This window comes from Crassostrea angulata, chromosome 7, assembly GCF_025612915.1.
Source record: "Crassostrea angulata isolate pt1a10 chromosome 7, ASM2561291v2, whole genome shotgun sequence".
Classification (NCBI taxonomy): domain Eukaryota; kingdom Metazoa; phylum Mollusca; class Bivalvia; order Ostreida; family Ostreidae; genus Magallana; species Magallana angulata.
In genome coordinates this window covers 3,423,883-3,437,305 of record NC_069117.1, presented here as the reverse complement: position 1 = coordinate 3,437,305, position 13,423 = coordinate 3,423,883, and the positions used below count along the sequence as shown (strand labels likewise).

Genomic DNA, 13,423 nt, shown 5'->3' with positions numbered 1-13,423 from the left:
ACCACTGGCTGTATATCGCGTTATATTCATCTTAGCGTCTTCTACATCCTTACAATTTTACACATTTCTGCAAAATTCCGAATTTTGCCTTACAAAGGCTATATTCATGCAATGTGCAACTGGGTCGAACGGGATCAACAACCCCTGGTTCTAGACGAATCGCTGTTAAAACCACTCCGAAATTTGCTGCTGAAGATAAAAAATGGTTGCCTTTTTAAATAATTTCCACTTTCTGTAAACGAGTTCACCCGCAAAACAAATCACCGCTGTCCTGCCTTTGAAATCTTGTACTTTCCACTGAGTTCAGTTGTCATTGGCAGAAACCACAGCCCGTAATGATTATATGTACAATCTTCTCATATGCGAACTCCAAACCATGGCTTAAGACGATGTTGTTATTTTTGAAACGCGAAGGGGGCCACAGATGCAACGAAAATCTTGAGAGGAGAGAAAAAGCAGCATTAAATTCCCCACGTCTTCAAAATTTTAATCCGGGAAGGGGGTCATACGTTGTTCTATAAAGTCTTCAAATTTAATTTCGTTTATTTCATAAGCTTCGAAAAATGGGGGGGGGGGGGGGGGGCACCTCAAAAATTATGTTAGCCTTAGGCTTATGTCAGTTTACTGCCTCACCCCCTTCCAATGCTGCGTGCCTGGACGTCGAACGACTTAACAAAATATCGCAAATAAAATTTTCGTACGACTTGTCTAAAAATATGTTTTGATTTAACACGTGTGTGATGGTGTGTTAGGTAAATAAGCGAAATATACAGTTTTCTAAGCAGATTCTTACGCTTGGATAAATCTTTTCCTTTTGAATGGTATAACTATTTCTACTTTTGTAAAGTCTGTGTTTAAGAATGATAAATCTGATGTAACTACATGTAAAATATAAGTTGAAGGTACAGTATATACAGACACAGATCATTTATTTCTAATTCAGAGTACAGAGCAGACAAGTACATGACATATTATTATAATTACAAAAGAAAGAAATGCCAATGAATAGTGTAAAATTTATTTAAGGATAACAATTATAACAAATGAAAATGTTAATACCGACAATATTTCACTTAAAAGGAGTACTATATATGTACAGATGGGGAACCAGTAGATGTGTATTTGAGCAGAAGTGCTGTTCTGTTGCATATTCTATAGTATATCAGTTCATTTTTGGCTTCGATACTGCCTTATTGGTGCATACTCAAATTATGGAGAGGAGCCAATGAAATCCTTATAGGTTTTGGTGGGAAACTACCATTTTTAAATAAATTAGGAAAATTAGAAGGGGGTCAGAGTCCTGCTGGGGTGAAAGGAGATAAACCACCACCCCCTTTACACTTTTTTTAGGTCACCTGAGTAAACTGAGGTGACCTACTGCTATCCGCTTTCGTCAGTCGTTGTGCATTTACAATTTTACATTTTTAACTTCTTCTTAAAAACTTCAAGGCTGATTGTTACCATTTTTGGTGTGAGGCATCTCTATGGTAAGAGGAATCTAAATTGTGAAATGCATGGCTCTACCACTCCCGGGCCCGGGCGCCACATGTGGGCCAAATATAAAAAAAAAAAAGCCAAATTTTCAAAAATCTTCTTCTCTACTCCCAGTGCCACACATGTGAGGAAAAACCTGCATAGTTATAATGTCCATGAAGCCCTCTACCAAAATTGTGAAATTCATGGACCCTGGGTCAGGGGTTCAGGCTTTAGGGTGGGGCCAATATGGCCATATAGTAAAAATGTATTAAATCTTAGAAAATCTTGTTCTCTACTACCATATTTATTTGTTAAAAACTAAATGCATTATTATGATGTCCATGAAGCCCTCTACCTTAATTGTGAAATGCATGACCCTTTTGTCAGGGGTTCGGGCTCTAGGGTGGGGCCAATATGGCCATATAATAAAAATGAATTAAATCTTGGAAAATCTTCTTCTCTACTCCCATATATATTTGTTAAAATGTAAATGTCTGGTTATAATGTCCATGAAGCCCTCTACCAAAATTATGAAATTCATGACCCTTTTGTCAGGGGTTCGGGCTCTAGGTAGGGGCCAATTTGGCCATAAAATAAAAAAGTTTTAAATCTCAAAAAATCTTCTTCTCTACTCCCACACAAGTGGGCAAAATACTGAATACATGGTTATGGTGTCCACAAACTCCTCTACCTAAATTGTGAAATTCATTGCCCCAGGGTCAGGGGTTCAGGACATGGGGGGGGGGGGGGCAATATTGTGTTAATGGATATAATGTTCAAAAATTTTCTTCTCTATTCTCACACATCTGTATAAAAAACTAACTTAAAATTATGTTTACCAGGAAGTTCTCTAATGAAATTTTAATTTTCATGTCCCCTGGAGTATGGGTTTTTACTCTAGGGCAGGGCCAAAATGGATGTATAGGTGTTAATGCATATAATGTTAAAAAAATATCTTCTTTACTCCCACACACCTGAAAGGAAAACTGAATTCATGATTTTGTAGACCAGATCTTTAAGTTTTTCGCCAAAATTATAGGTTTCACAGTTCTTTTTGAAAGATTTCAGGCAGGGAGGTGGTCGTCATTACAAATTTATAATTTTTCTACTCCAGAATGAAACCTAATTAATTAAATGCATATATGAGAATCCTCGACAAGTGTGTGTATGGGTTATATGCTACTCAGGTGACTGTTAAGGCCAATTGGCCTCTTGTTTTTAGTTATCGTCCCTGTACTTTCCATGTTGTTTGCAATGCAAAATCCCCATAGACTTTTTTTTTTTATGTGTATTAAAACCCAAGGCTTTAGAGGAGGCGTTTCAAAATAAAAGATCCAGATTTTTTTGTTTTACTGAATGAACATAGTTAGGGCACAAAGGTATTTATAATTATCAAAGTAGTATGCAAAAAGCGGTGGAAGCAGACACTTTGGACAAAGTATAGTGAATTTTTTGTGATGGAAATTTAGGATGCCATTGAACACTGACCCTATACCCCCATCCCAAGTTATATTTTGGCTTGAACAACCTTTTAATTGAAAAAGTCTGTAGGTATCGCAAAATTGATTAAAGATGTTTTTTTGTGATTTCGAATTAATGTGATCTAGATTTGTCAGCCTTGATTTGATTATTTTGTTTAATATGACATTTTATGTCAGAACTTTTGTTTGCTCTATTTGTTGAAAGATTTGTGTAAAGCTAATGTCTTTTCAGTTAAAAACTAACTAAAATAGTTGTTATTAAGTTAAAAAAAAAGCAGAAGGAATGATCAATTCTGATTAATGGAATGTTTTATAAAAAATGTTTGACGAGCAGGTGAAGATTAATATGAATTTAAATTTCAGCATATGAATCAGAATGGAGAGCTCTGAAAATAAAGAGAAGGATGATAGTACTGGGATTAAGTCGAAAGAAAGCGTAAAACCCTCAAAAAAAGCTCAAAAACCATGGCGAAAGAAGTTTTTTAAGGAGTTTGATCGCAAAAAAACTGAATTTCAAAAGAGAGCAAAAACAAGACAAGAAAAAAAGATATGTGAAACACAGGAAACAGAATTGACTGAAAAAAGTGTTGATAATCAACCAGAAAAAGTGAAAAAGAAACTTAGAAATATAGTGCAGAAAAGTGGCCCTAATAAAGATCTGAAAAGGCTTCAGCATGGACCAAAGCAAGACAGCAAAGCTAACAGAGATGAGAGGAGAGATCCAGAAAGTCCAAGTGAATTTAGGAAGGTATTACATCATTTAAAATTAAGTGATTCAGTATTTTTATAAGCAACATTTTATGACTGTGTTAGGAAATTGACCAGGCAATAAGCAGGGGTAATTGTTTGACATATCTAACAGTAGCAGCTGATTCCCGAAGATCGATTATTTGTCAAGAAATAGAGAGTCTCCTTGTCTTGATCAATTCCCTTCTTCTCCTATCTCTCAACGATGATTTCATAATTATTCCATATGTACATCTGCTTTTATCTGTTATAAACTTTACAGATTTTTTTATAATCTGTAATTTTATGTACTTTTATGTAGTTCATCTGTAAAATCTGTAAAATTGTGTTGTTTTCCAGGACAGATATCCAGGAGATGCACCTGTTCCAAAGAAGCTGATGTCAAAATACCAGAGAGGGAAAAAGTTACACACTGTAAGTCTGGGAATGTATAAAAAAAAAAAAGAACATGTGAATAACCCATTATTTAAAAATAGTAAGATGCGCAATCTAAAAAAAAAGCTAATAAATAAGGTAGTCATGTACAGTTATTTGTAAATATCTACAGATTTACTTTTAATGTTCTGTGTGACTTCATTCTCCTTCTCTTAGTTTCTTTTAAGACAAAAAATGTAATATTTCAATAAATATCTTTATTAATATGCATGTACACATACAAATCTTTTTTCTTTTTCAAGTTTTTGACACACAATTTCAACTTGAATTCATAATTTTTATTTCATTAAAATTTGTTCAAGGATTAGCTTGTATATATTGGTATTTTTGTGCCTTGGATAAAAGGTGGCATACTGTTCCAATGCAAATGTCAGTATGTGGTTTAATTGGTCTGAAATTTTTGTCAAAGATTTCTCAGCAACTATCAATTGCAGATGCTTGAAATTTTTACCCAGTCTTTGTTAAGGCGTGGCATATGGTTGGATTCAATTTTTTATAAATTTGATGATTGTCAACTTCCTGTTAAATTTTTACTGCTTATTTTGTTTATTTACCTCAGGGTGGGGGTATGATATCACTAGTGAGCATTGGCTCACAGATATCTTGTTTTCTTTATACTTTAATCAAAAAACAGAGAACACAACATAAAGTTTAATCAAGAAATCATATTGTTTATTTAAGAAAGGAGCACGGACACATCATGGACATGTTAAACTGGTTCAGAACGAGAAGAAGGTGACAATGGCGGTGAAACAGGCAGCTCGCTCCGAGCGTCTTCTCCAGGAACAGTCAGGGTATGTCAGTCCCAAGTCTAAAGCTTTTCTTTTACAGTGTAAATTGTCCAAAACTTTAAATTATAAATAAATTTGTTAAACTTAGAGTGGGATATATCATATAATAATAATTTTTATAAAGTTTTCATGACATGTTCAGTCACTGAATTGTCACAGTTGTTAATTTCAGGTACCTGTGTTAAGCTAAGAATTGAGTGATGATATTTTTGTTTTTCTTTTCCTGGCAGATTTATGATACCAGAGGATGGAGAGAGTACAACCAACGTCACTCAGTCGGACATCGTCCAGGCCGCAGACATAACCACAGCTCAAAAGGTATCCACCTCTCAGATGTCTAATATATGTACTATACATTTGCCAAGCAATCAAATAAAATTCAATTTTCTCTAAGGTTAAAGAGTTGGTTCAGATTAAAAAAAAAAGATTTTTATCAGGTTAATATTAAAATTTTATGAAAGAAAATAAATTTTCAGGATGTATTCTTTGTTCTTTTCTATTTATGGTTTTAGATTTATTGCAACAATATGAACCTAGTTCTGTGTATACAGTTTTGAATGTTTCTATTTCCACAGCACTTTAACCTTGAACTGACTCAGTTTGGGCCATACAAGGCACAGTACACCAGAAATGGAAAACATTTATTGATAGCAGGGAGTAAAGGCCATGTCGCGGCCTTGGATTGGCTGACCAAGCGTCTGCTCTGTGAAATTAATGTCATGGAGACAGTCAGAGACATCAGGTATAAGGAGTGACCCTCACCTTCCATTGTTCTCATACATACATTTACATTGAAAAATTATATAGAAACTATAAAGCTTTTAAAGTTAATTTATCATATATATTTACTATCTTTTCTGTAATATATAAGTGACAATCCTTAAATTGATACAAATCTGAATTTGAATTACTGTAGAAGCACATATATTTGTTGGGTTAAAATTTGGTTGTTTTTAAACCAAAGACAAATTTGTTGGGATTTAATTTCATCATATTGTAGTCTCAAAAATATATCATGTATTATCTCTGCATTGATGAATGCTTATGTTAAAAATTTGTCAGGGATTTAAATTCGTTGATTAATTCTACCAATGAGAATAATGAAATTAAATCCCCAATGAATATTCCTGCTTCAACAGCTGTTTTAGACATCTGGGAGAAGTTATGAAAATACCTTTTGTAATTACAGGTGGTTGCACCAGGAGACAATGTTTGCTGTGGCCCAGAAGCAGTGGACATATATCTATGACAACCAGGGCATAGAGTTGCATTGTCTGAAACAGCCCAACGAAGCACTCAGACTCGAGTTCCTACCCTATCATTTCCTGCTGGCCAGTTCTGTAAGATATGACTCTGGCCGGTATACATGTTCTTGTCAGTGGTTTTGCTCATAGCATATACAGTTGAACCTCGGTATCTCAAACACCAATATCTCGAATACCATGGATATGTCAAAGTGATTTTAAATCCCAAACACTTAAAATTTAACTATTTTTCCCTTAATATCTCAGTACTTGGATATCTTGAAGTTTTTAACCAGTCCCATCTAGTTCGAGATAAAGAGGTTTGACTGTATTACTGTCTGATGGAAAATTTGCTTGCATTTGCTCAGTATCTCTAAAATGCATATTAAGTTGTCAAATAATTTTCAATACGGTAAATTTGATAACTACATGTAGAAAAAAATGACATCATGACATACGGTAGTTTTTTCAAAATTTGAGTTTGTGCTCAAAGAGTCATCTTAATTCAAAATTTGAAATCAAGTTTAGCCTGCCATTCATTCCCCATCTTTTTCTCAGAATGCGACCGGTTACCTATACTGGTTAGACGTGTCGGTGGGTCAGAAAGTGGCGAGTCACAACACTGGACTAGGGCGTCTGGACGTCATGTGTCAGAACCCCCAGAATGCCATCATTTGCCTGGGACATCCCACAGGTTTGTTCTAAGTGCATCAGCGTAGGAATCGCTGTAATGCCATAAATCTGTTAAAGACTACAAAACTGTTGGTTCAGTCAGCAAAGAGATTCGACTTGTTAAAAAATTAAACAATTAGAGGATTGCTTTTGTGATTCATAGTGTTGTGAAGGTAATAAAATTTAAAAAGAACCATAACCTTTGTGAAGGGTTGTGGGCAGACAATGTAGATTTTTTCTGCAAGGATTGCTTCCTTTAAAGGTGTATCTCTGGAAATCATCAGTTATGGATACATTTTATGTCCTTTGGACTAAGTCTAAAGATGTGTTCTTTTGGCCCTCAAACTTTTGATGAAAATTCTGGAAAAGGGAACCCAGAGGACTATAATGTAAACAACCTGCTGATTGTTGCCCAACTTACAAATCTTTTTTATAGAAAAGTAAATTAATATCTGAAAATGTATTAAATATTCTCCTTTATTCGTACAAAATTTTTGGTTTCAGGAAGTGTTTCAATGTGGTCTCCGAATGTGAACGAACCGCTGGTCAAGATGCTTTGTCATGGGGCAGCGGTCAGATCTGTAGCTGTTGACCCCACAGGAAAGTAAGTACCTTTAAGTTGGACAGAAATTCTGCCATGTCATTTCTGTGAATGCCAATATAAGATAAACATCCTCCATGGCTTGAATATTGGATTGAAGAAAAATAGTTATTTGTAATAAATCTGTGCATGTTTTACCTAATTTCTAGAGCAGTAAAACAAACGTAACATTTTTCTAAATCCATGAAATGTTAAACTATGGAGACATGCAAATAGGAAATTTTGACAAGTTATTTGCACATTGAAATTTGATTATTGTCTAAATAAATGAAAGGTTTCAAATCAAATGTCATTTAGTGTCAGAATTTTAGACTGGTTTTGCATACAAAATTGGAACCTTCACCTTTATTTTTAGTAGTGAGTGTACTTTTATTTAATATAATTTCCTGTGCTTCAGTTACATGGCCACGTCTGGAGTGGACAGGAAGATGAAGATTTGGGATATCCGTAAATTTGAGATGGTGCACTCCTATCAGATTGGGTGTGGAGCAGGACACATGGTGTTCAGTCAGACAGGTGCCCTGGGGCTGGGGAAGGGGAACATTGTGGAGGTATAGAGACCAGGCTTTGTGTGTGTTTTTGTATATGTGAGTTTGTAGTGTCTAATTCTTCTAGAAGCTACAACATGTATTGTACAGAGCATTAGAAGGGAAACTCATATGATTTCAGAAGTGTGCATTTCATACAAATGCAAAATCAAAAGAGGAATATTAATGAAGCATTTTTTTTAATTTGATTTTTTAATTGACAAAATTAAGGAGGCTGAGGGGTTACACATTTCTTACCAGAACTATCTTAAACTTAGATTTGATCATTTGATAAGCTGTGAACTATTATTTAGTAAAGATAAATTTCATATAGTTATTCATCTCCTGTGAAGAGGAGCTTTGTATAACAATATAAAAATAGTCTAAAAATACCCACAATTTGTGATCTGAAGCATTCTTTTCATGTTTAGTTTATAACATTCTGTTTAGATAAAACTTCTTTTTGACTGTAAGGTTTACCAAGACCCATGTAGACAGCAGCTGACCTCACCATATATGATCCACAAACTGAGGACCACGGTCAACAACCTCCACTTCTGTCCCTATGAGGATGTCCTGGGGGTAGGGCATGGGGACGGGTTCACCAGTCTCATCATTCCAGGTAAAATTTGGACCATGCAGCTTTAAATTTGATAACTACATGCAGAAAAAGTAGAGAACTCTATACAGATCTTTGTTTTGCTGGGAGAATCTAAACGTGATCTGAGTCATCTGACTTTTGTAGGTGCTGGAGAGGCGAACTTTGATGCCATGGAGTCTAACCCGTACCAGACGAAGAAACAGAGGAGGGAGGCCGAGGTCCAGATGTTGTTGGACAAGGTCAGTTAAAGTCATTACCTCAGACTCCCGCAAAATCCCAAAGATTTGTTAACTGCTTTGTGAATGTGTTAGTGTGTTACTCTTTTACTTTATGAAAGATTGAAAGTAAACCTTTGCAATTAAAATCATTATCATGAAATCGCTCTCCCTTATGGAACTCCTCTGATTTTTTCCACTTCAGGATTAGGTAGAAATTTAAGGCAATGATTCATTCATACAAAAGGTCATAATTCACGTGTTATAAAGTCTTTATTGAATTTAGTCATACAAATGTCTTAGATATGTTAATATTATAAGTATGTAATACATACCATTTTCCATATTACCTTGTATCAGCCCTTGACCAGTATTAGTCCTCAGGCCATCAGCCCTCTGGCTGATATTAGTGTCCTGGGCTGATACAGGGTGTAATATGGAAAAGGGTATTATTTTCTATATGCAAATGACAGATTTGTTCATGATTTCATGCAACATTAAAAATCTCACATGAGTTTAAAAATGTTGATAAAGTTACATTTGCAGTAAGTGTGCATCTGTAGATTTGTAAACCCCCAAATATTTGTCCTTTAGATCCCGGCGGAGATGATTCATCTTGACTCGAAAATGATCGGCAAGGTGGACATGAAGAGTTTCGTTGAGAGAGTGGAAGAAAACAACAAAATACATGTGAGTACTGTGTCTTATTTTACAGGGTACCTAAAAACACAGAAACTAATGAATTACCAGATTTTTAAGAAATTTTTTCCTTGTTTTTTAAGTATAGTTGATTCTTTAATTACCCATGTAAGATTTCATTAGTTTTCTTCTCATTTCTTCTGGGAACTACAAGACATCTTTCTTTCCTTCTTCCAGTCTGTCTATCAGTCTGTTCCATTTTATTTTCTTCCTGTTTCTTTCTATGTGTTTGTAACTGATAGACCAAATAGCTTCCTATTCTCTGTTCCAAGATATCTTTGCTTCACATTTATAAATACCCCAGAGATTAAAAGATGTTTATTCAGAAGTATTAAAAAATTTCAAAATTTCTCCTTTGAAATGCCCCCTCTAGATCAGGTTTCAATGCATGGCTGAAAATAAAGGATTTTGCATTGCAACAGACAAATAATGTTGAAAGTTCTGCAAGATATTCCAAGTGACTTCTGTCAACATGTCAACATTTCCCAGTGTAAATCTCCATAAGACATGAATTTCCACAGTGAAAATTGATAATGTGTAAATGAAGATATCTTGAATATTTTCCCTTCCATCATTTTCAATTGTATTTTTTTCATAGATATGTGTATTTTTAGTAAACAAGAACTTGGGACAGACTGTAGGGTGCTATTTTTTGGCTATGAAAATTGGTGAATAAGACAGCACAAAAGCCTATTGGTTAAATTGTAAAATTTCAATTTCTTTTATTTAATTTACTACTTTATGCCAAAATGAAATAATGCAAAAGCAAAATTACCAATAGCCAGTTGGATAGATTTTATAAGCTCAAGGAACTACGTACGCAGAAAATAAGTAGAAAGTTTGATGGTAATGAAGCCTCTACTCAACAAGCTCATTTCTGTAAGGCTATCTTTTGTCTTGTGCATTAACCACACAACATTGATGACCATTTTGTTTGTCCATTAATGTATGAGTTTTAATTGTCCTGTTGTGCTGTTATCCTGTTATCCTACTTTAAGTACATGTATTTGTCTCATCTTCTTTTGCCCATTTTTTTCTTTCTTCTAAAAACCAAATTTATTCATTCTAACAAAGAATGTGTCCTTAATACAAATGTATTAATTTTTGTGGTAATCAGTTCAGAAATTGCAAAATATCAATTGAAACTGCTTAAAATACCGTATATTTTCTGTGTTGAAAATTTCTTAAATAAGTGCATTTCTGTTATTACAGCAATTTTTATTACTTTAATTGAAATGCATTAGATAAATTTGTGAGGGGAATTACCGGGGTAGTTCGTATTGTACAGATTTGTTTCTCTTTGAGTTTACAATGATAAACAAAATACTATTATAAACTAACATATACAGGGAAATAATTGCCCTTATTTTATTTTCATTTTCATCCCTTTTGTCCTCGTTGTCAGTGGATGAATTACTGTGTTGATAAGAAAGGATATCTATCTATCATACATTCCATTGCTTGGGCAAATCCAAGGACAGAGCAAAACCATTTGCAAGTGTAAAAGAGCGAAGAAGAAAAACATGGAGTGAAAATAACCCTTTATACAGTAGTTCCCTATGCCAGTTTGCAAATCATAGAAAGCCAATTTGTTTTAAATAGACACACATATATAACATTATCAGCATTATTGTGATTTTAAAATGGTAATACATTTAAAAAAGCTGATCTTCATCCAAGTATATTGTAGTATAATGTAGTATCTAGTGTCAATTGTTTCCTGACTGATTTCCTTTTTATCTACAGTTCAAAAAGCCAATGTCAATATCGTACGAACCGAAACACAAAATGAAAGGTAAGGGCAGTGGCAGAAAGAAGGAGCAGAGGAAGAGAGGCGTGATAGAAGAAGGACGAAGACAGACAGTGAAGGAACTGGTCAAGGACAAGCTCCAAGAGGGCGCCCAGGGCAGGAAAGAGTCTTCCACAGCAGTCTCCAAGTCTAAAGGCGTCCTGGACAGGTTTAAGAAGACAGAAACATGATAGGAACCAACCTGTTTCACAGGGATGTGTTTTAAAAGCCTGGAATACAGCAGTTTGGATTTCTAGCTCAACATGTTTACAGAGAACACTCTACATCAGTAGGTGTGGGCATCATCGTGACAAACGTTGTGTTACCTTGATTTCGCCATGTTTATTGATCATGAGCTAACAGTGAAAATATCAACCCTCATTTTACATCAATAAAATGCCAAGAGGGCCAATAAGAAAATAGAAAAGGTCCTTGGAAGTGTGTTATAAATTTTGCTTTCCTTCATTATCATCATCAAATGTGTCATTAAAGGTTACACGATCTGAGACGCACCCACCTTGGATTTTTATCAATGATTCAAAGATTTATGCTTGATCAAATGATAAAATATAGGGAAATATATTACATTCAAACATTTTATTCCTATATATAAGAGCATTATATGGATAATTGTCCTTTATATATATGACATCTTTTTCATAGGATTTATTCGAAGGTATAAAGAATGTCAACAAAAAATGATTTATTTTCAAAAAATATTTTATTTTACAAAAACCAAGACCATGTAACCCTTTTTGACATTTGTAAATACTAAGTAACTATATTTTGCATAATTTTTTTATTTTAAACTCTTTAATTAATTTGATGCCAAAAACAGTTACTAGTATTTTTTCTCTGTAAAAGTACCCAAAAGAAAATTTTCAACAAAATAATTTAGAGCTTTTATCAATCTATAATTGTGAAATAAAGGAAAAAAATTCAGAAAACAGAGCTTGGATGTGAAATAGAACACTATTATACTGAAAACGAAAAGTGAATGCAATGTTTCTTTTATTGAATAAACTATTAATTGAAACGAGCGGTGTATTTGTATTTTTATAAATCTGAATTTAGTATGTTTGTTTTTTAAGTAATAGTGGATATGCTGCATATCTCATCATCATGGTAAAAAGTCCACAAAAAAAAAGCGTACTACATGTACGTAGCGTTCCTCTTGTAAGCCTAAAGATCTCCATTTTAGATATGAAGATTGCTTTTATACATTAAGAGGGAATTTATTGTAGTGTTATCACAATATCCATCTGTTAATATAAAATATATAATCTAATTCGCCCAAAACTCATCTGGAAACAATTTCAGTTTTTGTATATCATCTCTTGCTCTTGTAACTAAGATTGAATACATTAACATAAAACACAGCGAATATACACTAATAATGTAGTTCCTATATTATGACACTTAATGTAATTTAAGTTAAAATGGGCTACAACATCAAAATATTTAACAGTAGAATACTTCAAACAAAATCGGAACAAAACCCCGATACATGTTTACGGAATTATACACACACACACTTGTTAACCGTTTGGTTGAGCTTTCACCAGTCATAGAGTTAAATCTTTGAAATGTTCTTTTCTCTTCCTTGGCATCGAAATATGGCATACGGAGTACACAAATGTACATTGATAGCGAGGATGTCAGATAGACACTAAAAGCTTCAACGAATTTCATGACCCAGTACAAATGGAACGAAAATTGTCCGATATCGTGAAAACAGCTTAGATTCCCGCTTTTATACTTTGTATGTAGCTTCTGCATAACCAAAATATTATTAGATGTACGTCAAAAAAAGGATTCATATGAATTTTGAAGTATATGAAATCACGGTAATGGATACCTATCTCTTTATATCAAATAAATGACTAGTGTAAAGGAAACCCACCATCCAATCATTGTAAGACATTTCTTTCCTCAAAGTAGTACCACGTGTTGTATTTTGTAGAATTTTCTACATTAGTTTTTAATAAGTCGATGCTAGCAATCTCCGAATAGCGATTTTTTTTGTAAGTGTTCCAAAACAGGAATCACAAAGTTAAATTGAGTAACTTAGAATTCATGAAATATAGTTGGACAGAAGCGCCAAGCAAGATAACACAGAGTTGGTTTGTTTGTATTTCCAAAGCC

General features: G+C 34.0%; 1 protein-coding gene across 2 annotated transcripts; it reads left to right on the top strand.

Moving 5' to 3' along the window:
- Window positions 1–697: 697 nt before the first annotated feature.
- Window positions 698–12,317, top strand: LOC128156258 (WD repeat-containing protein 46-like). Of its 2 annotated transcripts, none has more exons than XM_052818313.1 (14): window positions 698–821; window positions 3,321–3,705; window positions 4,044–4,118; window positions 4,821–4,933; window positions 5,161–5,248; window positions 5,506–5,672; window positions 6,120–6,270; window positions 6,733–6,868; window positions 7,351–7,450; window positions 7,845–7,998; window positions 8,449–8,596; window positions 8,720–8,814; window positions 9,385–9,480; window positions 11,236–12,317. In XM_052818313.1, the coding sequence occupies exons 2-14, from the start codon at window positions 3,334–3,336 to the stop codon at window positions 11,467–11,469; spliced, it is 1,929 nt and encodes a 642-aa protein (XP_052674273.1). In that variant the 5' UTR covers window positions 698–821; window positions 3,321–3,333; the 3' UTR covers window positions 11,470–12,317. The 2 variants fall into 2 exon arrangements, with proteins under 2 accessions (XP_052674273.1, XP_052674274.1); XM_052818314.1 differs by having other exon boundaries at window positions 726–752.
- The last annotated feature ends 1,106 nt before the right edge of the window (window positions 12,318–13,423 follow it).